At 47.6% G+C, this 27262-nt stretch overlaps 1 protein-coding gene across 4 annotated transcripts in view; it reads right to left on the bottom strand.

Annotated features, from left to right (window-relative positions):
- Positions 1–27262, bottom strand: part of EMP2 (epithelial membrane protein 2) — a 182339-nt gene that overhangs the window by 58935 nt on the left and 96142 nt on the right. For 3 of the 4 annotated variants that reach the window (XM_069647838.1, XM_069647840.1, XM_069647841.1), the window contains one exon: positions 1144–1259. In XM_069647838.1, coding sequence (XP_069503939.1) covers positions 1144–1221 — 78 coding nt within the window. In that variant the 5' untranslated portion in view covers positions 1222–1259. Of the gene's footprint in view, positions 1–1143; positions 1260–14987; positions 15101–27262 lie in introns of all 4 variants that reach the window. The other variant, XM_069647839.1, reaches the window with a different exon arrangement.

Raw genomic sequence — 27262 nt, 5'->3', positions numbered from 1 at the left:
TGGAGCAAGAAAAGTGGCATTAATTCCGCTACAACACTTTTTTCGTCCACTGCCATACTTTTGATGGGGCCCAATATCTTTCAGATATTAAACTTGCATTTTTTCCCAAATTGATGCTATAGCGGAATTAGTACAGCACCATATTCTTAAAACGGAGACATTGCATGCAATACCCCTCGGTGTAGAACCCAACTGGTATGCACTATACAAACCCAAATATGCTTTCTGGGCAAGTGGGTATAGGTGTAAACCAGACCTACACTGTTCACATGCAAAAGGGGGACCTCTTGGCTCAAACCAAGCCGGAGAGTAAGAAGAGGCGGGCAGGTTGTTGCTGCTGCCGCATTACTATGCAAGTCACTTCCTCGCTAATGGGCTGGATGTGAAAATGTACAGTCTAAAAAATGGGATGTGATGCTTTACGATCAAAACCTTTCACTTTAATTTGCCCTTTTCCTAAGGAACATGCACTTCTAAGAACCACACACCCCTTTTTCTTGACAGTCTCCCCTGCCTTAAACTCCCACTCAACTCCAGCTTTATCCTGCTCGTTTTCGTTTGGGTGGTCCTTCTGATGCTGGCAGCGTCTACCCAACAATGCTTTAAGTGACATATTTTAACATTAGACAAAATACAAACATTATTTTGACCAGATATTTTCACGGTTGTCATTTTCCACTCAAGATTTTCATTTCTTGGCGCTCCAAGATCAGTGTCGGGGGCTGCTTAGAAAAAGGATCTTCAGAGCGCAGTCTAGAGAGAGGGTGTAGCATGGAAAGTGCTGGAGATTATTCTTCCGTACCTTTCATGTGTCATTATTCCACATAATTGCATCCCAGATATTCGATACCTTGCAAAGGCTGCCTGGTCTGAGACTGCTGGGTATCCTGCTCCACTTCAGTGTATTCACAATGTGCTCCGGTTTCCCTGCACAGGTCACAATAAACCAGCAATAGCAAGAAGGAAGCAAATGACCAATGTCAAGTCTAGTTTTGATGCCTTAGTCTGAAGCGCTTGACCTGAAAAGCTCAACAAATTAGTTTAACACATGCACAGCTGCACAATATTGCACCCAAGAACGCGGTGAAGCAGGTTATTTACGCTAGAACGAACGGTCAAGTAGAGATGTAAATCGGGACTCACATTCTGGATGGTGGAGATAAACAGGAACACGACCGATGTCAGGTGAAAGAGGATGATGAAAGCCAAAATAATCAACATCTTGGTGGTATGAGAGTCGGTCTATGACGCAGTTGGAACTGTAAAATCAATAGAAACAAAGCTATGACGAAACGGTTGTTTTTCAGGAAAAATACAGTTACATCTCATACTTGAATTCACAATAGAACTTTTAATTGAGGTTTTATAAATGCATTCACTCCTTAAAAAGAGTACTTTGTGCAGTGCACAAGATTTACAAAGACTTAGGAAAACTCTTGCTGGAAATGTTGTCCCTTAGCCACATTACAACAACTTGTGGTCATTTGTCCATTCTTTCAGCATGCTTTTCAATGTGTGGGGTGGGGCAGTGGCTGGGGCAGCTCTTGGGATAGGGAGGAGGTGGCACCGGCATTAACAAATCAAGGACAGTGGTGGCAGATGAATATTGTTTAGTGGAGGGGAGCTATCGATGTGGGCTCCCTAGTGTAGTGAGGGAACTTCAAGTAAGCTGGAGGAGTCCAGATGGCTGCTCCATCAACAGCATAATTAGATCATGGGTTGAAAATGGAGCATTTTATAGCAGAATTTGAGAAAAATGGGGTAAGAAGCCATACAATTTACAATTTCTTCTCTAGATGATCATGAAAGTAAATGCCAGGCCATTAACAGTACTGCAGCCACAACAGGGTTCAAAATTGAGGGGAGCCCAGAGCCATTTAGTTCCTGCATGTAGTCTAGAAGAGCCTGCTGAGCTTGACATCAACAGCTACAATGAGCTACCTTTGGCTCCACAGGCCAACTGATGCCTAATAAAACACACCCATGTTAAAATTTGGAACAATCTAACAAACATTAGGACACATCTATACGACATTTAGAGCATAGAGGTGTAATAAATAATGGACAAAAGCATAGGTTTGCATCTTATGTGGAAATTAGATTTGTAGAACACCATGTTCTAGCTCCTTGTTTGCCAGTGGTGGCTCCTGCTCGCTGCTCAATTCTAGACACAGGAGGTGTTTTTGCTCATCCAATTTAAAATGTCGATTCCTGCATCTAGCTATTGTAGGAATAGTCACTATATCACTTGCATGAGGGTGAAGCCAAACTCTACATATGACAGTAATTATCAGTAAATCACTTGCATTCAGCACAATACTGTCACAGTAAACAATTCATGAATCTAAGCCTACAGTACATATCAGCATTGTTACTTTGGAGCATGTTTATGATGCTGTACCCATTGCCTCATTCCTTCACTTTAATGAGGTCAGTCACTGGGCCATCACTGTAAACAGCCTGTGCCCCCACCATACAAAAGGCATGCATGCATTGCATTCCCCCGTAGAGTGAGACACACACTCTCTAACACTAATATCCAACATTCAAAACACACGTGGACACATCCATGCAGGCAGTACATTTGCTTTTTTTGTAGTAAATTTACCGGGCGAGGTGGTAGAGAGTATACATTCACAAGCAGGCAATGCCCTGAAGGACCATGTGGAGCACTCGCCAGACTCTAGCCGATCTCAACTTGGTTGCTTAGAAACCTGGGGGACAGCATGCTATACTCTGCCAGGCATTGTTTTGAATTAGGTGCCGAGTGAGCACTAGCAATATGGGAGGCAGCGGGTGGTGCACCGGGAAATTATGGGTCGCGAGGGGGCAACCATCACCCAAGCCCCCAGCTCTGGCACCAGTGGGGAGCATACTGTGCGAGGTCATGTAGATACTATAGAGGATGCGCTACAGTTCATTGGAGAAAAGTATAAATACATGCAAAAGTATATTGGCTTGTACACTATTGAACATCCATTCATTAGCGATTACACTTGAAATAGGTGAAACTAAGGTTAGGAGGAACATAGAAGATGTTTAAGCAACAACAAAAAAAACAAGTGAGAGCACATGAAATGTCATCTCGATTTTCCCTGGTCTTTGGTCTTAGGTCTTAGTACTAGAAGACTTTTCTACGTTAACCAAATGTCCCTGGAATTCAAGTTTCTGATGGAATCCAAATGCGAGAAATGCCCTTCTCCAGCAGAGTACTATGAGGTCACGGTTATGGTTGTGTTGCCGGTCAACTATGGTAAATCAGTGTTGGCTGACTTTAATTCGAGTGGACATACTACATTTGTTCAACGGGGCATTGTTGCGCTGATTAAAGTATGACAAATTGCGACATTTGCAAATGAGCACCCCAATACTTAAAATTGCTTGTTTTACCTTCTGTAACATTTTGCCTAACATTTTATTAAGTAAATGTTATTAGCCAAACGCATACTAATGTTTACAACATACAAATTGTTCAAAGAATGTACAATGAAAGACTAAGCTACATGGTAGTATCAAACCTTAATGCTTTCCGTTCTAGGTCCATGAAACAAGCATGACAAATGGCCCTAGGCCATTTCAGTTTGCATAAATCGACCATAGAAATGGGTGATGGTTATTGATTGTGTTTAATTACAATAAATCATAGTAGGTAGCACTTAGGAGATTTTGGCTTTGAAAGTGCCTCTTATGAGGAAAACGAGGATGTACTTTTGCATTACACGAGTGAAAGAAAACAGGAAGAAGGGAGTTGGGATGGTAGCAAAACGAAAGAAGATGAAACAAATGCAGAGGAGAAGACGAAGAATTATAAAAAAAAGAAACTTGTGAGCTTAAGCAGGGAGAGGGGGCATGAAGGGGGACGAGTAGTAGTGTATATGACAAAGCGTAATACTATGCCAATATTCCTTTTCAAGGCTACTAACATCCAAGCTTTCCTCGAAAGTTGTTCCTCTGTTGAACAGCGACACTAGAGAATGCTTTACCCATTACACACAGTAACGTGTCCAGGTAGGTATGCTAGGATTTTCTCCATCAAAAGGGGATTTTCCATAAAGCCATATGGTTGCTTCTAAGCAATAGTTCAGATAAAGGCAATTCCATTTAACATAAACTTGCCCTTCTATGATATTCTATAGAACTTTGCTTCCATTTACAATAGGAGATCTCAGAAACAATATCCAAAAATTGAGGAAAGCCCTAATCACATACAAATTGTTGTAGCTATCAAATGCTGGTTTTATTACAGATTCAGCTCAACAGACCTCTGAAATGACAAGGTAGGTTTTTTAAAAATTGGGTTTTGTTTCAAAGAACCTTTCACATAATCAAACTTGCATCACACAAAAATACGACAAATTCATTTCACATTATCTTAAACAAACATAATTCTACATCGTAATAACTTAAGAGTTTATGACTCAATATTACTCTTAACTCGCATTAAGAAATTGAAAAAATCCATAAAGCATCATAAAACAAATATTTGTAAAATAGGAAAGGCTAGTGGACTTCATGCCAAGTAATACATTTTTTAATTTCAACACAGATTCAAATTACTATAAAAGTCCACTTGCATATAAATCTTTCCTACTATATAAATGCCCTTCTAAATACACCCACCTGTGCTCTTTATTACATCGCCTATAGCCTTAACAAGATAAATACCTGTCATCTCTGCACCATTAGGTACTGTCCAACTCTATTACCAGGCAGAAAGTCTTAGACATTTTACTACTGCTAATGCGACTGAGGTGTTGCCAACCATATGGTTCCTGTGCCACCATTCATCCATAGATAAAGTCCTATATTATTTTAAGAATTCTCTCCAAGGTGGATCAAACCTCTGCAATCTACTTAAGTGTCTCTCAGGGTCTCGATTTCTGATGCACCCTCACAAAATCGGCAGGTTCCAAGGCTACACTTCTGAGCACCTACAACCTCATTAGTAAGGTATAAGTTCAAGCGAGGGGAAAAAATTGATTAAGCAAAATAATACGCAAACTGGGGAATTTGCAAAGGTAGTGTGGCATAGTATTCCTAGGTTTCACATCCAATACCACCCGAGGGAATAACTTGTATTTGCCACATTCAACAATGGTCTGTATCCAATCGCTATATCAAAGCCTAACCTTAACCCCACTTGGATTTTCGAAAAGATTTCCACATGCGTTTAAATTCATTCAAAGATTTGTGCACAATTCAGCCCAATATATTAAGCTTTGTCTGCATTGCTGAATATTTCCAGGTTCATTTGTTCAAACAAGGTATCTGCCTCAGTGAGCTTGCTCTTCCTAAAAGAAACAACATTTTCCAATACACTGCAGCCTTAAGAGACACTAGGTTATGTTATGTTGCTTTATACTGCGCACTGCTACCACTCAAGGGCAGTCCCCCCAGGTGCTCAAAGTCCCAACTCCTATCGAATCGCAGCCACAGGCACCCTTTTTCCAAAAGGACCTTCTAAGCAGTCCCCAAAAAATAGTTGGAGAGAATAGCGTCTATGCTCCATAAGTCAAACAGGGTACAACCTTACTCTTGTAAAACATCACCATGGGGAGGAGAGAGCACTTTCTAAATGAAATCATCTTTGCTTGGGTCACTAAGCCTATGACCTTTAATTTTAAACTAACATTAAAATCAGCATTACACATACCCGGCAGGATCTCAAAACCTAAATAGGTAAACACTGACACTTCTAAATACCCTTCCCCCAAATGCCATCTAAAACCTTTACAAGCATTCTTCTTAATTAAGCCTGCCACCATAACCTTGGTTTTATCAACGTGAACTACCGGTCATTTAGATTAGCATAGGCTTGAAGTTCTGCTAGTGCTCATTGCAGACCCATGGGCGTCTGATCGATCAGCACTAAATCATCTGCATAGAGCAGTCTCGTGCATTTTAGCCTTACCACTTGTGGAGGAAATGCTCTGGCGCATTTTAATAAATCCTTTATATCAGAAATAAAGAAGTGGTGCTAAAATACAGCCTTGCTTCAGACCTCGTTCCATTAAAATAGGCTCTGTCAACCGCCTACCACTATCCAGTCTTACCTGCACAAAGGTGTTGGTATGGAGCCATTTCCACTAAGTGTATTGGGCATCCCCAACTCATTTTGCACCATGACTAGTTTCTGTACACTATCGAAAGTGAGTGCAAAATGCACAAATGCCAAAATATAGTGGGACCCCATTATTCCACTCTCGCTTTAAAATAATTGAACAAAAAAAAACATTTATAGCTGTGCCAATACCCTTGGTAAAACCGGTCTGAACCAAATCCAATGCCCCAGTCCTCACTGCCCACTCAAACAGTTGTTCCAGTACAATAGAGGCAAAGATTTACTGCGGACGTCAAGAAGGGCAATGGGCCTGCAACTACTCAGATTAGTCCTGTCCCCCTTCAAATTGGAACAATAATAGAGGAAGTCCAGGACTCTGGGCATTTTCTGTCTGATAGTTCTATCAAAAGTAATTCTCAATATACACGGCCACAAGGGGTGCTTTTTAGTCTGCTATTCCCTAGAGCATCCTGCCCTGGAGCCGCAGAGTTACTAAGGTTACAAATTATATATTAAAGATTGTCTCGCTCTCAGAATTATAATCGAGGACCCAAATAACTGAAGGAGAGGATTGCGGATTATAAATCGTGTAAATTACCCTTAGCATAAATTAAAGTGTTTAGTCCACTTCAGTTCTGCTATAGGATTTAACTGCAGTGTAGTGCTTCAGAGCCAAACTCGCGCTTGATTAGTCCCCAGAAATACTTTGAACTTCACCATCAAGGCCTCCAACATGGTTTCCACTTGTAGTTGATAGCATTTCATTTTTATTTTTCTGGAGCCAATTTTGTAGCTTCCCTTGCTTCTATCCATTTATTAATTGAATCAGTTTTGCCCAGAATTCTTAATTTCGCTCTTGATATGATAGGTTATTTATAACACGCTTAATACCCAGAGGTTTCTAAGCATGAACCCGGGGATCGAACCTGTGTTGCTCTGTGTCGTCTTGCTTCCAAGGCGAGCACGTTGCCGCTGAGCTATCCACCCGAGACACTTACACTTTTCTGAGTTTGGACAGGCCTGTCAGAAACATGCCGCCTCCTTGATTGTGTCATGCTAGACTTATTTAGCTGGTCATAAAACTGGGTCAAAATAGTGAATTAGATTTCAGGTACAACGATTGACAACAAATCATTATGGTTTACTGCAACATCCACCAACCCATTACATTTTCTCATCAAGCCATGATTCCAGAGAACCCGGTCACCTCCCTTGTTTATCTCCAATTCTGTGGCAGATTTACTGTAGAACACCTTCTTAAGGGACTCCTTCCAGGTCAGCACCAGGATTGAATGATCACTGGCATCTGAGGGGGTAATCTGCAATTTAACACAATTCTGATAGATATCCTCCTCAGATACATAAATATAATCCAAAGAGGCTCTACTAGCACCTCTCCTCCAGATGAAATTTGCAGGAATATCATCCTCGATACACGCTTTGAGAAGTTTTGGAGGATCCAATTCAAATCACCATTGAGTTCCCCCCAATCAAAATCCTCTCCCAACTCCGAAATAAGATCCAATTATCCAGCAGCTCAGCCATATCATCCAAGAATTTATTTTGAGACATTCCAAAAGGATTCCAATAAGATTATAGGTCATATTCTGTTTGGGTGTTTGATACCAGGATATTTCTACAGCTTGAATATAGGGATTCAGACTAGACCAATGCTCCCCAAACAAACCCATTCCATAGCGTAACCCGGTCAAGAGGCCCACCGAGGGGTGGCCTCTTTTGCCTCGTATCACCAGATTTAAAAAAATAGAGCATAACCATCTAATAGTGGCAATGTACAAAGTCACGGTTCTTGAAATAAGCAACACATCATAATCTCTAAAATGAAACGGACCATTATGGAAAAGATGCTACTCAGATATTTTGTGCGATTTATGATTTACATTCAGAGCTCCCGCCACCCATGACCAATCCTCTACACACACACACACACACACACACCCCCCCCCTTATTGATATATCTTTATGCCCAGTTCATGAGTTCTGGATGACTACCCCTGTATACCACCCCTCTCTTAGAATCCCCCTGACCCCTGAGTCAAGAAGTAGGTTTGTTTTGCAAATTTAGAAGATTTATTGAGAAATTAACAATTTATAGATATATCACACTTTGATAATACATTAATAATTGATAGCACACTTAGGCATATGAGCTGTAATCAGCAATAAGCAATCCTACAATAGCACAGTTCTGGTGACTTATGACTAGGAACAGGGGAATAAAGTATCAGAGAATGCTTTATGGTTTCAATGAATTGCACAGATGAAAAAGAATGCAGCACAGAAATCGACTTGATAGGACTTCACTAAAAGACAATGTAAATACTTTTCTTTGAAAATTCACTCCCCCCTTTATGCAATATAAGGAGATGGAAAGGAGAGCACACAGTTCTCAGGAATGCAATCAATACAATACGAAATTCAGTTCCCCCCCCAGCAAGCTTAGAGGAAAACAGGTCGGAGTTTTAAACACAGGCCCAAAATGCTTTGAATGTGGTTTGCAAGGAAGTGAAAAATATGCTAAAATGCTTTTAATCCCCTTTAGAGGTTCAGGGTGAGTGATAGATACTTTGAATGAGTTCAGGATCGCTTTAGCAATTCTCTATGAATGGTTGTCAGGTTGCAAACGCATTTTTGTAACGGAAGGCAAGCAGCTGCAGATTTTTACACGTCAGCTAACCTTTCAATTCGCGGCAAAATGTCAAATCGCGGCAGATTTTTCCGAGTGCGCCGGGCGTGATTACAGAGGAACTACAAGGAGTAGCACTATCGTTTTGGGGTCCTAGGACAGCCTAGGATCTCAGCTTCCAGATGTAAGTTAAATTTCGTTCCTAACCCAAACGGTTCCGGAGTTATGAACAATTTAGTAAAGGTAGATTTTCGGATTTAAAACAACTCAAAAATGACAAGTGACAGCGTGCAACTTTGGAATTACATATGACAGCTCGCAGCTTAAGAATGACAGGTGACAGGATCTCTAGGAGACAGTTCTACTCAAGTTAAAATAGCTTGCATTAGATTATTTTAACTAAGAGATTGGGTTCTGCACAGTTTTGGCGGATACTCACTCCTAATTTTTAGAAGGACTGGGCCTCATCACGATCTGGTCAGCGGGTTTTCTTCACTCGCCACGGACGGTCTCTGCACACAGCGTCTGGGTCAGCTCTACTCTGCTGGTCTGGGTCTCTGGTTCTGATCAGGTCTGTGGGTCCGGATACAGCGGTCTCCGGTTCAGCTGGTCTCTCTCTCTGGATACAACACTGCTTTCTGGCAAAGGGCAAGAGTTCTTGCAAAGAATTCAAACAGCTCGCCTGGCTGTGAATAGTTGCAATGATTTGAGGCCTGCTGAAAATACTTTTGCTTGTAGTGGGCCTTCTTGGTTCAAAGTACTGTAGTAAAGTCTTGATCTCTGAAGGTGGATAGATTGAAGTCTCTGTGTTGGCTCTCTGGAGGTTGATGGAGGTAAAGTATGGATTTTCCCGGCAGAGCGTCCCACAGCAGATGGAATAGAATCCCTCTATCTGTCCTGACTGTCTGCTTTTATGTGTTTTGAAAGTGGGTGGAGAGGCTAGCTTTCTAGGCCCTACCCCTCTCCATTTGTCATTGGCCACTTCCTCCTCTTCCCCTTGATTGGGGGAATGAAATGAAGTGTCATCATGATGAGGTCTGTTTATGATACAGAGAACCCACCCCTGTCAACTTTACACACAATCTATATCTGATCCAAATACATACTTCCCCGATAGACAGTTGTTTGGCATTGCATACACATCATGCATTTACTGATGGTAGCCCCTGTTCCAATTCTGTCGTTTCTAGGAGGTTGGGTTCAAAAATGGCAACATATTTCACTTTTTGGTCGGGTTACCAATATTGGATTTGTCCCCGCATTTACACAAATGTTCGCAAAGCATGTGGGCATTAGGTGGTGGAGTGTCAGATTTTTAACATACATACATTTAGAGTAATATCCTCTTTTCCGCTAAAAACCCCCCTGAACATACCACCGGGTCCTAACACGTCTTCAAATGTGCACAGAAAAATCACAAGAATAATGATATCACTTATAAAATTTTCACAAGTCCGCTCTATGAATGATCCATCTTTTTAGATTTATGTTCTGGCCCCAAAGGGGTGTGGTTTCCCCCCAGCACAAGGTTGAATTTCTGGTTTTTCCAGTTCTGCCAAGCCAGCTTGCTCTCACAGGCAGTGCTCCTCCCCTTTCCTTCCAGGTGGAAGCCACTTTTACGACCCCCCCCCAATGAAACATTTGCCTGCAGAGCCCAGGTAATTCAATCAGAGAAGTGTCATATCCCTTTTGGTGGGAACAGCAAAAGGCAGCTAGGCCTGGGAACACAGCTGTTGTGCAAGTCTCAACTCCTGTCGGGGGTAGCTGGTGGGTGAAATTCCCTCTCTTTTTAAGCCAGGCCTCAGCTAAATGTCTCTTTGGCTGCCAGTTTTCCTGTCCAAATCAAGCTTCCAATTTTTATGCATGCAGCTAGAATGCCGATTCTAAGTTTAAAACTATGACATTTAAACAATTGCAACCTATGTGACACTCAAAAGTAGGTCACTCATTTCTTTTAAACATTTAGATATTTAGTGTCTTTCAGTCCAAATTTACTTAAACTGCTGAAATCCACAGCTCAGCCAGTTTTGCTATGAACATTATTTTAGGCTCATCTTCTTTCCAGATTTTGTATGCCCACAAGACTTTATTCTGTCAAATGTCTGCTGGTGTTCAGTGATATTGTTGGATATTCTGCAATGTTTGAAATGGGCATTCTGAGCTTGCCTTCAGAGAAACAAAGGGTGATTTTTAAAGTGCTTTTTAGCGAACAGGCACTGCTGTTTTTCTCTTTGGCACCCCATTTCACTCATGGCTCTTCTGACCCAGCACACCCGCACCGGGGGGTGGCAAGTCAGGCGACCATTTTGCTGTGCGCACAAACTGCACGGTTTTCATAGATTCTGGCGCACATGTGGGCTTTTTCGGCCATCTTGGATTTCCTAAGCCCACAGCACCAAATGTTGTAGCATAATAGTCCAAACGTGGGTCAGAACACCCAACAACACACACACACACACACACACACACACACACACACACCTGTCTGACAACGAATAGTTACAAACTGTACTTTCCCCATCTTGACTCTTGACTTATCAACAGTCCTATCCAACCCGTCAGACGTTTTCACTCTTGTTATTAAGGGCGACCTCACCTCGGACAAACCATACTGTGTGGTAAAGGTTTGTGCTTTTGATAACATCTGAAATACCATCTTAGAAGTAAAATGCAGAACTACCCAATCAAGGAGCATAGTTGCTGATAAACACAACTTATTAAATATCAGCTGATTCTATATGGGGCAAAGTGTCCACCGACCTCAATATTGCAAATAAGTTGATCTATTCAATATAATGTTTTTTCGATATCAGTAGACTCTCCAATAATAAACAGTTTGACCAATATGCATAGTCGGGTATATAATTATAAACTCACAGAAAGGTAACTCACATTCCCTAGGTGTAAAGTCCTCTCACCACCTATATGGGAAACAGAGGGTGGTGCCCTTCTGGACATAGTTATAGAACCAGGCAACTGCCTCTCTTGAGTTACCCACCCTAAGTTCCAAAGTCTCCTCCTCGCCGTATGATTGATCCACAGAGTACAGACTGTGAAGAGCCAGGAATGAAACACAGACACTTTATGGTATTGGGCAAATAACTTAAAATAAAAAGGGGGTTTGGGAAAACACCTCTGACCCTATTCTACAAGGCGTTTCCCTGCTTGAAATATAAACGAAGGATCAGTCAGTGTCAACATGTCCAAAACAAAACCGTCCCAGGTCATTCTATTCTGACCCTCAAACTCTAATGAACTAAATTCTAAGGTGAAAAGGGTAATGCCTTTGGCCTGCAGTGTACAAGGATAAGAATCCTTGCTCCAGAAGGTGGTCCCCTTCCCATGGATTCCACTTTACTTTCTGATGTCTTCGCAAGTAGAGTTCCTTATGCCTTTCTTCTCCAGCAACCACATCATGCACAAAACGGTCTGGTTTTCTACTTTTGTCTTATCAGGATATCTGGTATACTCTACTGCCAGGTTTTGCGCCTTCTCTCCCAATTAATACAATCCTTGTTCTAGTCCTGATCTATCCTTCTCAGGACCATTTTAACTTCTGTACTCTGTGCACTTCAGCTTGTCCTTGCTTGGTACACTTTTCCCCCAGTACTTTCCTTACACACACTTGCACCTGTCTGGTATTTTCTCATGCTTTTGTTTCTCATAACCACATACTTGGAACTGTCTGGTATATTCCCCTGTCAGAGCTTCTTGTAACCATACACTTTAAGATTTGCACGTTTTCTTCCTTCTTTGATAATGTATCTGCTTGATAGATCATCCTGTTCAGGTTTTATCACATACATGTACACTGACAAACTTGAAAGATTTTCCCTTGCGGTTCGTTTCCCTTTTCCACAAAATGCCCTCTTGCTCTTTCAACTTCTTCACTTGGATTCGGCCTGGCCACTTATTTGCCCCGGTGTCCCCGCTGTGCCTGGGTGGACTCACCGGTTCTTGTTGGCGTTCCTGGCTTTGTTTGCGGCCAGCCGGTGACTGTCTTTCAGTGCTTTTCTTTCGCGTCCACCTTCGCCTAGCTTTCCCGTCTCTCATGGCTTCTGCTGGGCTCATCTGCTTCGTTACAGGCTCCAGTAAGCTAGAAGCTGTCTTTCAACACATGTGAATGCCAAGGAGTATATCGACGGCCCCTGGTGTTGCCGCAGCGTGTTTTCTACCCATGGCAGCTTCCTTCTCCTTGGCTCTCGAGCTGGTCGGCTCCACCGCACTCGTTCCAGTTCTTCAGTCTCTGCTTCAGCTCTTTAAATTTCCCAGCAACAGGTGTCTGCACCCAATAACTAAAGCGCGCCTTGTGCTTCTGACCTTCACTCTGCATTACTTGGTTTCTCTTCCTCCCCCCAGTATTTTGGTAGTTATGGGAATGGAAGTCCCTTCTGACAATTTGCACTATACCCTGGATATGTATTCTGAACGGTTTTTAAGGGCAAATCAGTCCCGAATGATTTATATGTGGAATCCGAGAATGTGTTTTTCATAAGTTTCACAAGGCAGATCAGAGTTTGAAGGTTGACCTATGGGTCTTTGGAAAAGGTTTTCAATACCCTTCATATGTGATGCATGACAATATGCCAGGTGGGTATCCAGCATAGGAGCTGGATTATCCTCAAGGGTAAATGGGGGATACCATGTCTCATCCAATGAAGTCAGGATATCTCCCCAGATGTTCCCTCCCCCCATGTGATCCTCCCGCATAAAGCTACCCCAAGGGTCAGGATCGGGTAGTGGCTGTCATCCCCTGGCCACATGGGAGGATGTCACCGCCAGGAAAAAAAAGGGATGACCATCGGATTTATTACAGTAGACCCATTCAGCAAAGACTCCCTTAGTTGCCCCAGTTCTTCTTCCAAAACTTCAACTTGTTCAGGCAAGGCCTTGTCCTTAGTCTGCAAGCTCCATTTTGACTGGGTTAATTGGGCCTCCTCAGCCTTACCTCTCGTTTTATTGGATAATGTAATAGATCTTATAAAGGTTCTTGAGCCACAGTTACTTGGAACATTAGTCGATTTAATATACTTAGACTTGTGCTGCTTTTGTACCCTTCTAGTCACCTTTCCTTTCCGACTGCATTTATAAAAGATTGAATAGTTAAGATCTGCATTTGTGTTTCTGACTCTGTTATCCCAAGCTCAATCAGGCTAATTGAAAGTACTTCCACCCACTCGCAGCTCTCCACCACTTCCAGTTCTTCTCGGCTGTCCAAAGGACCTGGCGCTTGGTCTTGGATAATAACTGACTGCAGTTATTTTCCGATGCAGAATAGTCATCTTGCAGAATCAAGCCTGATCCATTTAGATCACATTGTATACTAGGGCTTTTTTTGCCGCAACCAAAAAGCCCTCAATAAAAGACACTTTAGAATTGATAGTATCCATTAAGAGCTTGCAGTCGTGCAGATTGGCATTTACTAATTCTCCCCGAATTGCACCCCGTTTGAACTGCAACATTCCGTTGGTCCAGACAACCATGTGATTCACTGGATGGCGTGTATAAATTTAGGGGCTCTGCGGCCGAACTCCCAGATAATCAGCTGATCCCTGAAAATAGATTCATCACTAGTTGTTGAATCCAAAAGTGATCCCTCTCTACCCATCATATTTTACTGCTCGCTATGACCCACTGAGGGGTTCTGTTGGCATAAGCAAACAGTTTAGAAGGACCTATCGTATGCTTGGTAGGTTATTTAAGTGCAATATTGAGAATCATTTTATTTGAAGGAATATGCTTCCACAGACCCGTGTTTTTCTAGAAGGTTGGAACAAGTTACTTACCTGTAACTGTTGTTCTCCAGCATGGGTCTGGCATGGATTCACATGCTCATGAATATTCCCCGTCGTCAGGCCGGGAATCCTCGGTATAAAAAAAATCAGTATCAGTTTCGTTTCTGATCTGTCTTTCTCAGTAGTAACCAATCACTGGTCTCTGGGTCATACAGCCCCCAGCCAATGACTGCCCTCTCCCTAAGCCCCGCCCCTGGCAGCCATCCTCAGATTTGGTAGCACGTGAAGTGGCAGTATGACCAAGTGAAGAGCCGCAGAGGGGTAGGCGGGAGGGTTCGCATGTGAATCCATGCCAGACCCATGCTGGAGAACAACAGTTACAGGTAAGTAAATTGTTCCTTCTCCAGCATGGGGTCTGGCATGGATGAATATAAGAATACATAGCAGTATACACATGCACAACCACGGGAGATGGCAAAAGGCTCAATATCAAGCAATACAGTAACTCAACATTAAGCAACTCTTACCCCCTCATCAGGCTCACCTTAGGCAAACAGGTTGCGCAGCACTGCCTGGCCGACTCTGGACTCCTCCCTGGAATCCCGGTCGTCGCAGTAGAATCTCGTGAAGGTGTGCGTCGACTTCCACGTAGCAGCCCTGCAGATGTCGAGAAGGGGCACACCAGACAGGAACGGTTACCAGACATTTTGTCAAAAAAAAAATGGTCGACAGGACATTTGGTCGAATTTCTTTTTTATTTTTATTTTCACCCAACCCCCTTTTTTTCCCCTAAACTAAAACACATATGGGATACATTACTCACCGTAATCGTATTTCTGATGCTTGTATCTGCTTGGATTCACATGCTGTGCATAGGCCGACATCTAGTGGAAGCTGCGGAGTATTACAGTTTGTTTTTCGAAACTCGAAAATGGGCGTCGACACAGGCGTGCCAGTAATACTATCCCTAGTGTGACGTCCACTGTACCCAAGATCCCTCACGCGTCTGGGATCCTCAGATTGTATTTTTTCTGACATGAGGAAGCATGAGGAGTAGCGTGAGTACAGATAATCCAAGCAGATAGACAGAAAGGTAAGACTACAAGCAATCATGCGCCTTCTCTCGGAGGGGAGGAAGGGTGGGTCGCATGTGAATCTAAGCAGATACAAGCATCAGAAATACGATTACGGTGAGTAATGTATCGCTTCTGAGGCTTGTGGAATCTGCTTAGATCACATGCTGTGCATAGATTAGCGAGCAGTACCCGAAGAAGGAGGTGGGATGTGAGAAGGGTCATGAGCAAACAGGTGTCTTAGAACCGCTTGTCCCACTTGTGTATCTGTCTTGGAATGAGTGTCAATGCAGTAATGCTGAGTAAAAGTGTGAATGGAGCTCCAAGTAGCTGCTTTGCAAATGGTGTCGAGGGGAACATTTGCAATGAAAGCCAGAGTGGCACCAATGCCTCTAGTAGAATGGGCCCTTGGCGTAAAAGGCAGAGTTTTTTCAGAAAGAGAGTAACACAGCTGTATACAGTTGATAATCCACTTCGAGATCGCGCCTTTAGAGACGCGATCCCCCTCTCTGCCTGTAGCTACGGAGACAAACAGTTGATCTGTTTTTCTTAGCGGTCTGGTCTTATTTACATAGTAGAGGACCGCCCTACGCACATCAAGGGTGTGTAGTTTCACCTCAGCCGAGCTTTGCGGGTTCTGGAAGAAAGCCGGAAGCTCGATGGACTGGTTTACATGGAATTTAGATATAACTTTAGGTGAGAACCTAGGGTGTGTGCGTAAAACCAGTTTGTCTTTGTGGATAATAAAGAAAGGATCTTGCACTGACAGAGCCTGAATTTCACTGACCCTTCTTATGGAGGTAATGGCTACTAAGAAGGCCGTTTTATAAGTCAGGTGTTTGAGACTACTTTTATGCATGGGTTCGAAAGGGGGCCCCATGAGCTTAGCTAGCACCACATTGAGGTCCCATCCTGGCGGTGGGTTCGAAATAGGAGGGTGAAGTCTCTTTACTCCTTCCATGAAGGCTTTAACTACTGGTACTTTCCACCACGATACTTTGTTATGGGATGTGGTGTAAGCCGAGAGGGCTGCCAGGTGTACTTTCAGAGAGTTAAAAACCAACCCTGCATCCAGCAGGTGGAGCATGTATGTTACCACGTTGGAAGGAGTGCAATCAACTGGGTTGATTTGTTTATTCTGGCACCAAATAACGAATCTCTTCCACTTGTCAAAGTAACCGTGCCTTGTGTTTGGTTTCCTGGATTCTTTTAGGATGTCCATACACCTCTGTGGTAAATTGAGATGGCCAAACTCTATGACCTCAGGAGCCATGCTGCTAGGTTCATTGAGTTGGGTTCCTGGTGCACTGTTAGACCTTGATGCTGGGACAGTAGGTTGTACCAGGCTGGGAGTTTGATGGGCTCGCACAGCGCCATCCTGCGTAGGTGTGGAAACCATGGTTGTCTTGCCCACATGGGAGCAACTAGGATGAGCGTCATCGATTCCTTGTTCATCTTGTACACCACCTTTCTGATGAGAGGGGTTGGTGGAAAAGCGTATGCAAACATCCCTGACCAGTTCATCCACAGGGCGTTCCCTTGGGAGTCTGGCTGGGGGAACCTGGATGCAAATCCTGGGCATTGTTTGTTTTCGCTTGTGGCGAATAGGTCTATAGTGGGGAAACCCCACTGAGAGAAGAGATCTTCTACGATATCTCTGTGAAGGACCCATTCGTGTTCTTCTGGGAGGGAGTCTCTGCTTAGGGCATCCGCTAGGGAATTGAGCTCCCCTGGAACATGTTGTGATGACAGGAAGATGTTCCGTCTGAGTGCCCATATCCAGATTTTCTGGGCAAGCTTGGACAGATTTGGCGAACGAGTCCCTCCTTGTTTGTTCAGATAGAACATGGCTGTCGTGCTGTCCGTCTGGATCTGTACCGACAAGTTTAGCAGATGGGGCTCGAACGCCCGAAGCGCTCGGAATACTGCCAGAAGCTCTAGCAGGTTGATGTGGTTCTTGGCTACTGAGTGAGACCAGAGACCCTGAGCTGTGTGGTGGAGATGGTGAGCTCCCCACCCAGTCAGGCATGCATCTGTAGTCACCACTGCCTGTACTTCGGGATCGTAAAAGGGTTTTCCCCTTGCGAGATTCTCTCTTGTCCACCAGTGTAAGCTCTGTACGAGTGTTGGCGAAACGACCACTAGATCGTCCCACTGACCACTTGCCTGAGACCACTGTTTCGCCAACCATTCCTGCATGGGACGCATGCGCAGACGCGCGTGGGGGACCAGGTAAATGCAGGACGCCATCATGCCCAGTAACCGCATTGCTTTGCGTACCGTTATTTGTTGACCTGACTGATAATGTGGAATTTGCAGTAGTATATTCCGAATTCTCTCGTCTGAAGGGAAGGTCAACCCTTTCTGAGTATCTAGGAATGCTCCTAGGAACTGTTTTGAGGTGCTTGGCACCAGACTTGACTTCTTCTCGTTGATAGAGAAGCCTAATTCGTGGAGGAGGTCGATAGTCCTCTGAATGTTTGACCTGCAAATTCCTGGGGTTTCCCCCGTTATGAGCCAGTCGTCCAGATAAGGGTACACTGGGATTGCCTCCCTGCGTAGGTGTGAAGCTGCCACCGCCAGTACCTTGGTGAATACCCTTGGTGCTGAAGCTATCCCGAAGGGCAGTACCTTGAATTGGTAGTGGCGACTGTCCACCTTGAAGCGCAAGTATTTTCTGTGCGCTGGGAGCATGGAAATATGAAAATAAGCATCTTTCATATCCAAGGTTGCCATGTAATCCCCCTTTTTTAGGAGGGGGATTACCTCTTGTAGTGTGGTCATACGGAATTTTTGGGGCTTGACATACTTGTTGGCAGGCCGTAAGTCCAATACTGGGCGCATTGTTAAATCTTTATTTGGCACAAGGAAGTAAGTTGAATAGATACCCTTGTTTACCTGGTGTCCTGGGACGAGTTCTATCGCGTCCTTTTCTAGCAGAATGGCGATCTCCTCGAGAAGGATCTTCTGATGTTCTAAGGAGTGTATTCTTTGTCGTGGAGGGTGGTTCCGGGGACGCTGCAGTAATTCTATACAATATCCTGCGGACACTGTTGACAGCACCCATCTGTCTGAGGTGATCCCTTCCCAAGCCTGGGTGAAGTTGGAAATGCGTCCCCCTACTGGGGTTGCGTGAGAAGGGACCCTGAACTGAGCGTCACTGCTTTGGCGGAGGCGTGCCACCTCCCTTGTTGGGGCTGCCTCTGCCTCTTCCACGACCTCTCTTGTTACCTCTACTGTAACTTTGGGTAGACTGCTGGTTGTTGTTCCATTGTGTACCCTGTCCTTGGGCATAGTTGCCTCTTTGTGAATTTTGGCCGCGTGGGCGACGAAAATTACTGTTCCCCCTCTGGTTCGGGGGTTTGTTGGTAAGCTGGCCAAGGGATTTGAGAGTCTCGTACTCGTCCTTGGCATTTTTAAGTGCGTCTTCGACCGCTTTCCCAAACAATAGATCTGGTTCCACCGGCTTGTCTATTAATGACGCCTGCGTTTCTGACTTGAACCCCGACTGCCGTAACCACGCATGTCTTTTGATAACAGTACCTTCTGCTATCAATCTTCCTGCGTTGTCTGCAGCGTCGAAAGTTGCTTTCAAAATGCAACCAGACACGGCTCTCCCTTCTGCCGAGATCCGAGCCAACTGGCCCTTTAATGGTTCAGGAGCAGAGGCTATGAGCGCCGCGACCTCTTCCCATTGATGGCAGTTGTAACTTGCCAACAGGGTGGTGGAGTTAGCAATCCTTGCTTGGTAGGCGGACGTTGAGGCTACCTTCCTGCCAAACCCGTACAGTCTTTTGCTCTCCTTGTCGGGAGGAGCTTCTGACGACGATAAGGGTGTCCCAGCCCTCTTCCGAGTGTTGGTAACCACTAGGGAGTCTGGTTTAAGATGGCCTCTTATATAAAGAGGGTCAGACTGGGATGCCCGAAAAAGTTTTTCGACTCTGGGGTTGACGGCTCTGGTGAGGTTAGGATTCACCAGGGATGGATCTATTCTACGTTGGATGGATTTAAGGATAGGGATGGTCTGAGCGACCGGCCTCCTCTCTCCCACCAACTCTTCTGCGAAGTCCCTTTCCTCCTGTACACCGTGGGTGTCGATGTGAAAATGTTCTGCTGCGCGAGCAAGAACTTCATTAAGGAGGGGTTGGTTATCAACTGGCGAGTCGGTAACTGGGGCTTCGCTCTCTACCGGGGAATCTACTCTGTAAATTTCCTCATCTTCTACCTCCTCCAGGTCCTCATCCTCCACATAGTATTCAGACCCGGTTCGTTCCTCCATAATTGAAAACTCCTGGTCCCCTTCAGGGAAAGGTTGTTCTTGGTAATTGGGGTGTGGAGTAGAGTATGGAGTAGAGTAAGGCTGCACCTCGAAGGGGTCAGGTCTTTCGACCCAGGCCTTTTTACTTAGGGGGATAGGATCAGAGGAGCCTGAGGGTGTGGCCCCTTGAGGGTCATACGAAAGGAAATGTTCTGGGTTTTTGTCATAAAAATCCGCTAAGGAAGACATTCTTGACATGACCCTGTCTATGTCCTCACTGGACCATTCTTTGGAACAGGGTATGACTTTAGTAGGCAACTTAGAGGACCTATCAAGGGTACCCTTGCTGGATGTTGCTGTCCCAGTAGATTTATGTTTATCTGTCTGCTTGGGGTGGAAGGATGGTCTTACAGGAGTGGAAGGCTGAGCTTTCCGCTGTTTCCCTCCCTCCCCGTGCGTGGAAAAATGTTTTCCCTGCCCCTTAGAGGCCCCAGAGACTTTCGACGCCTGGCGCCGAGGGTCGGGAGAGGTATTTTGTTTCGAGCGTGGGGCCTCGCTGGTGTTAACTGCGCTCTCGGTCTCTTGGAGCGCGGCCTGGGGGTGGAAGTCGTCTTCGTCTTCCGACGATGGAACTTCCGTTAATCTAGGGAGCGAGGCACTCTTGGCAAGAGTGGATGATTGCCTTGCGTCATGAGGCGATCTCGATCGAGAGCGCCCAGAGGACACCGAGTCGGACCGTTCTATCCGTGCCTCTTTCCGAGAAGTCGACGTCGTCGAGGTTCGGTTGGACTTAGTGTGCTTAGTGTGTGTAGGTGTAGCGCTTGCGTCGCCGGGGGTCTTCCCCATAGCCGCCCTGCCGGACAACCTTCCGAGGTCAGGGACCTGCGCTCGGCAGTCTTTCGACGCTGTAATGCCCTCGCCGTCCGAAAGTACGGCGTCGCTGCCATCGCTGAAGGCGCCCTCCGCTGCCATGGCTGCCTGCCTGGCGTGGTGGGCCCAACGCTTTGTTGAACGGTCCTTAAGTGTTTTAGGTTTAAACCTACTACACGCTCTGCAGTTCGCTTCGGGGTGGTCCCTCGGCAAGCAGAGATTGCACGTGGCGTGCCTGTCGACCCAAGGGTATTTGCGATTGCACTTGGGGCAGAATTGGAAAGGGGTACCCTCCATACGCACCTTGAGGCAGCGGGCTGATAAGTGTAGGAAATATATAAGGTGTACCTATATACCAAGAGTGAAGAGTATGTACCACCCCCCACTCTCCCTACTTGCAGGGCCGAGGCCAGCGGCCTACTAGGCCCGGGCCGAGGCCAGCGGCCTTCCTAGGCCCAGATCCGTCGTGCAGCAGCCGACGGTCGATGTCTTCTCCAGCCGTCGTCGAGATCGATGGTCGACGTTGGGGTGGGGAAGGATGTCAATAAATAATTTTAAATTGCAATATAATAGCAAAAGTATGGCTAAGGCCAGGGGACTCCGCAAGATGCTTCCGACCAGTATGGCGGAAAAAAACTATCCGAGGATCCCAGACGCGTGAGGGATCTTGGGTACAGTGGACGTCACACTAGGGATAGTATTACTGGCACGCCTGTGTCGACGCCCATTTTCGAGTTTCGAAAAACAAACTGTAATACTCCGCAGCTTCCACTAGATGTCGGCCTATGCACAGCATGTGATCTAAGCAGATTCCACAAGCCTCAGAAATATATATATAAAATTCGACCATTTGGTTTTCGACCAAATTCCGTCGACCAAATGTCTTTCGACAAAATGTCCGGACACCGACAGGAACGCCATAGTAGCAGCGATCGCTCTGGTCGAATGGGCCCTCGGACGGCCTGGCAACGGTCGGTTTGCCAACCGGTGACAGTGCATGATGCAGCCGGAGAGCCATCTGGAAATGGAAGTCTTCGCGAGAGCCTTCCCTTGATTCACAGGTCCAAAGTTCACAAACAGCTGTAATGTCTTCCGAAAACTCTTTGTGCGGTCCACGTACAACTTCAGCGCTCTAGCAACATCCAGCGAGTGCAGAGTCCTCTCAGCCGGCAACAAAGGCGACGAGAAGAAAACTAGCAACACCAAGGGCTCGTTGAGGTCGAAGTCCGACGGCACCTTGGGCATGAAGGAGGGGTGCGTCCTCAGCACCACCCCGTGTCGTGAAAAGTCAAGTATGGAGGCTTGCAATACAGGGCCTGGATCTCTCCCACTCGTCGTGTAGAGGTGATGGCCACGAGGAAAGCTGTCTTCCACAACAGAAACCTCAACGGCACTGAATGCATAGGCTCGAATGGGGCCCCCCATGAGCCTTGTCAGCACCACGTTGAGCTCCCACGCCGGGGCAGGGGCCTTCACCGGCGGGAATGATCGGAACAGTCCTTTCATAAATTCCTTCACCAGTCCATGAGACCACAAGGACGCCCGTCCTGTAGTCCTGGTGTAACGTGAGACGGCAGCCAGATGTACGTTGATGGAAGTGTGAGATAGGCCAGCCAAGGACAATAGGTACGGCAATACTTGAGGGGCCGTAATCCGCAGAGGGTTAATCTTCTGTGCACGGCACCAGACAGAGAACCTCTTCCATTTGTGTCCGTAGCACTTGAGAGTTGAGGATACCCTGGCCTTCACGAGAACCTCTCTGCAGTCGGCCGGGATGTCGTATCCTCCAAACTCTAGTGCTGCAGGAGCCAGGCCTGCAAGTTCAGCGACTCTGGTTCGTGATGAAGAATGGCGCCTCCTTCTCTGTAGAGAAGATCCGCGTCCGTCGGCAGCTTGACTGGTGTGGACGCTGACAAGTCCAGAAGGTCCGGGAACCAGATCTGCCTCAGCCACGCCGGTGTGACGAGGATCATCCTGCACCGGGACCTCTTGAGCTGGTTGACGAGCCGGAGTAGCAATGGCAACGGCAGGAATGCATAAAGGACGAGGCCGTCCCAGGGGAACGAGAAAGCATCGCCCATGCTCCTCGGTTGGGGAAACCTGCTGGCGAACCTCCGGCACTTGGAGTTCGCTGCCGTCGTGAAGAGAACGATCTGGGGTTTGCCCCATCGTCGGACGAGTCGGTCCACTTGATCCTGGCGCAGTTCCCACTCGTGGCACGAGCGCAGCTCTCTGCTGAGTGAGTCGGCAATGGTGTTTTTTATCCCCGCCAGATGAAAGGGTACCAGAAACATCCCTTGGGCGACGGCCCAATGCCACAGATCCTGGGCTTCCTTGGATAGGGCAGGGGATCTGGTTCCACCCTGCTTCCGAATGTAAAACATCGTGGTGGTGTTGTCGGTGAAGATCCTCACCACCTTGCCCTTGAGGGATGGAAGGAAGGCCCTGAGGGCCCAGAACACTGCACGGAGCTCCAAGATGTTGATGTGGAGAGACTTCTCCTCTGGGAGCCAAAGGCCTCTCGCGTGGAGACCCCCGGTGTGCGCTCCCCAACCTTCCAGGGAGGCATCCGTTGTCACCGTCACCTGGTGGGCCAGGGCTAGGAAACCTGTTCCCACCATCAGATGAGAGCGGACACCCCACCATCGTATCGCCTGACGGAACGCTTCGTCGAGCGGGATCCTGTCCTCGAAGCTGCCCGTCGTCTGGATCCAGTGGGCGTTGAGGAATTCTTGCAAGGGCCGCATCCGAAGTCTGCAGTGGCGCACCAGATAAATGCAGGAGGACATCATTCCGAGGAGGGACTTGACGGACCTCACTCTGGCCACGTCTGTGGCCAGCAGACGTTGCACCTTTCCTAGGATGGTCCTTATCCTTTCCTCCGACGGTGAGGCCCGCCGTGCCACTGTGTTGAGCTGTGCTCCCAGAAACAGGGTGACTTGCGATGGGACCAGGTGGGATTTTGGAAAGTTGGAGAACCCCAGGTCCGTGAGCAGCTGGACGGTCTTCGAGGTGTGTTCCACGGCAACCTCTATTGTCCTTGCCCGTATGAGCCAGTCGTCCAGGTAGGGGTAGACGTGGATCCCCTGTAGGCACAGCCGCACCGCCACCGCTGCTAGGCACTTGGTGAACACCCTGCGCTGATTTTAATCCGAACGGGAGGGCCTTGAACTGGTAGTGCCAACCTTTGACCACGAACCGGAGGAACTTTCGGTGTCTCTTTAGAATAGGGATGTGGAAGTAAGCATCCTCCAAGTCCAACGACGACAGGAAATCGCCCTCCTCCAGCTGTCCCAGCACGTGCTGGAGGGTGACCATCCGGAATTTCTGTGCCTTGATGTATTTGTTTAGTCGTCGCAGGTCCAGGATGGGACGCCATCCTCCTGTCTTCTTCTTTACGAGGAAGTATCTTGAGTAAACTCCGGAGCCCCGAAGCCTCTTCGGGACGAGCTCGATGGCACCTTTCCTGAGCATCACCCTTACTTCCAACAGCAGTTGAGAGATGTGATTTTCCTTCCTGGCCACGGGAGGAATGCGGGGGCACTTCTGGAACTCGAGGGCATGCCCCAGGGCCAGGGCGTCCAGCACCCAACGGTCGGTGGAGATGGACTCCCACACGCCGACAAACTTCCGTCAGCCGGCCTCCCACCAGGGTGCTTCGGCGGGGGCCCGAACCGACAGTCGGTTCAATCTTGCTTGGAGGCCGCTTTGCCTCCTTGACCATCTTGGCGACGACGGCGGGATCCACCTGACTTGCCGCGTCCCCTGTAGGCCTCCTGCGACAAAGATCTTGCCGCTTGACGGTACGTAGAGGAGCTGCTGCCGGCTCCCTTGGAGGCACCCTGTCTGCCTCCGGAGCTCCGAAAGGACGGCCGTTGCTGTTGGAGCACACCCAGTGCACGGGCCGTCTCCGTCTTGATCGCCTGAAGGGACTCATCAACCACCTTGCCAAAAAGGTTGTTCCCATCGAAAGGCATGTCCAAAACCTTGGACTGTACGTCCTGGCGGAAATCTGTCGCCTTGAGCCATCCTCGTCATCTCAGGCAAATGCTGTTGCCCAACTGACGGAAACCGGTGTCGGCGATGTCCGTAGCCACCGTAATGGCGTGGTCCGAGGCAATCTCACCTTCCTGTAAGATTTCCAGGGCCTCAGCCCTCTTGGCGTCCGGAAGGAAGTCCAACAGAGGGGCGATCTTGAACCACAACTCCCTGTCGTAGCGGGCTACGATGGCCAGGGTGTTGGCCGCCTTGATGGTCGTCGCTGCAGATGAGATGACCCGTCGTCCCATTGCATCCAGCTTCCTACCCTCGCCGTCCGGCGGGGAGGTTGAAGTCGAGGCCGATGCCCCCCATGCTTTCTTCTTGGCCGCCGCCGAAATGACCGAATCCGGGGTAGGTTGCGCCCTAAGGCACAAGGGGGCAGCGTCGGAGACCCAGTACTTCTTCTCGGACCGGTCCCTCTTCGCAGGAGCCGTGGGCAGGGTTCTTGAGGAGGGCGAGCCCCTGATCCCAGATGTCATCAAGAAGCGGTACGGCGAGGACCGTCCGTCTTCCTTTTAGCCTCGCGCCGTTGGTAAAGGAACCCTTCCTTCTTTTCTTCGGGGCAGAGCTGGAAGAGCTCGGATTCCCTGGAAATCATAGCATGGAAGGATCCGATCTCGTCGGGCGGGGACGCCCGGGCAATGTGCGACGGGGGACACGTCCCGTCGTTGCCTCCGTCGTCATCCGTACCCGTCGTAGTCGTGTCCATGCCTGCATCATCCTTGTGGGTAGTGGACCGGGGAAAGGCAGAGAAGGCCGCAGAGGCGACAGAGGAGGCCTAGGATGCGTCCTCCTCCTCTTAAGTAGTGGGCTCTCCGAAGGTCCTGGCTGCGGTCCCCCCGTCGGGACTGGCTCAGGTACCTCCGTCGGGGGAAGGGGCAACCTAGTCCTCATCTCCGAGCAGAAGGACTGGATGGCTGACAAAATGACCGCCGAGGTGTCCTGCGGCGCCGGAAACGACGGGAGCAAGGGCTCTTGAGGAGCCTCGTCTGCGACACAGTCGCCCTCGTCGGGATCCCTCCTGATGGGCTGGGCCTCCTCCACGACTTGGATGAGCTCCTCTTCAGAGGTCGTGTCCGTATCCACGAGGGCCACCAGCCCCTCCCCCATCCTTTCCAACGAGGACTTCGTGGGGGTCTTCTCGATGGGCCTGAAAGACGACTCCCTCCGCGGTGGCAGGGAGACTCTGGTACCTGAGGGCGCCTTCACTGGTGTAGCCTCCACAGGCTGAGCCAGGGCTGTGGTGACATCCTTAATCGAGGTCCTAGCAGGGTGAATTAAGGCCAACGTCACCGTCTGTACGCCTGGGGCCTTCACCTTGGGGGGAGGGTCCGAGCCTCGCTCCTCCTCTGCTGGAATCTTCGAGATTGACCGGGGCCTCTCCAGAAGCTTCGCCGGGTTCTCGGACTTCCTCTTACCCGAGCCAGAGCGTTGGCTCGTGGTTGATGGCGCCGGGGAGGATGCCCCCTGCCTGGCAGCCAAGGAGCCCGACTGTTCGGCGCTCCCGGTGCCTGCGGACTCACGGTGCTTAGCCTTTTGTTGGGCCCCCGTCGCCGGGGCACCCTCACAGGACTTAGAAGACCACTCGGACTTCTTTTTCTTCTTCTCGCCTGGCGGGCTCTTACCTTCCAGCATTTGGCGAGACGGAGGTGGCGATCCTTCATGGTCCGCTCCGACATGTTCCCACAAAACGCGCAGTCCTTTTCCTTGTGTGTCTTGTCCTCATGGAGACAGTAGAGGCATAAAGAATGCTCGTCCTCCTTGAAAACGTAATGAAGCTGGCATCCAGGGCAGGTCCTGAACAGCTTCCCGGGCGTCGAGCTCCCTTTCTCCTGGCCCATGTGCGGGTAGGCCTTGGAACTTCTGGAATCCTCCAAAAGCGTAACTCGACGAAATCTTCACCCTTGAGGGGGGTAGAAACTCCAAAACGATCCCCGTTGGTCGGATATAGAAACGGTGGAGCTTGAGGCTCTATTTAACCGAAAAAATGAGAAAATCTCCTGAAAAAAACGCCAAAACGCAGCAAAAGCTCGAGAGCTACAGCACGAGGACTCCCAACACTTGAACGTGCGGTAAAAACTGAGGATGGCTGCCAGGGGCGGGGCTTAGGGAGAGGGCAGTCATTGGCTGGGGCAGTATGACCCAGAGACCAGTGATTGGTTACTACTGAGAAAGACAGATCAAGATCAGAAACGAAACTGATACTGATTTTTTCTATACCGAGGATTCCCGGCCTGACGACGGGGAATATTCATGAGCATGTGAATCCATGCCAGACCCCATGCTGGAGAACTATACGTTCTCTACACTGGCAAAAATGGCATTTGAAGGGTTTATTTTTTAAGCACATGGAAAGTAAGTAATCTTGAAAGAAGGTACAAAACAAAAAGGAGGATTGCTTAAAGCCTCTTCTCTCTATTTCAGAATTATGCGAGTTTTAATTTCTCTGCCCAACACCCATCATGCACGTCCAAGAAATGAGACAGGGGCCATGTTCACACCCATGAAGCTGTGCATGCATCAGATGCTTCCTCCTGTAAATATCATATTTTCAAGCAGGATGGATTACAGACAGTG

Source organism: Ambystoma mexicanum, chromosome 2q (genome assembly GCF_040938575.1).
Source record: "Ambystoma mexicanum isolate Mex_15411 chromosome 2q, UKY_AmexF1_1, whole genome shotgun sequence".
NCBI lineage: Eukaryota > Metazoa > Chordata > Amphibia > Caudata > Ambystomatidae > Ambystoma > Ambystoma mexicanum.
Note: the sequence above shows the minus strand (reverse complement) of the source record. Positions and strands in the feature narration are given on the sequence as shown.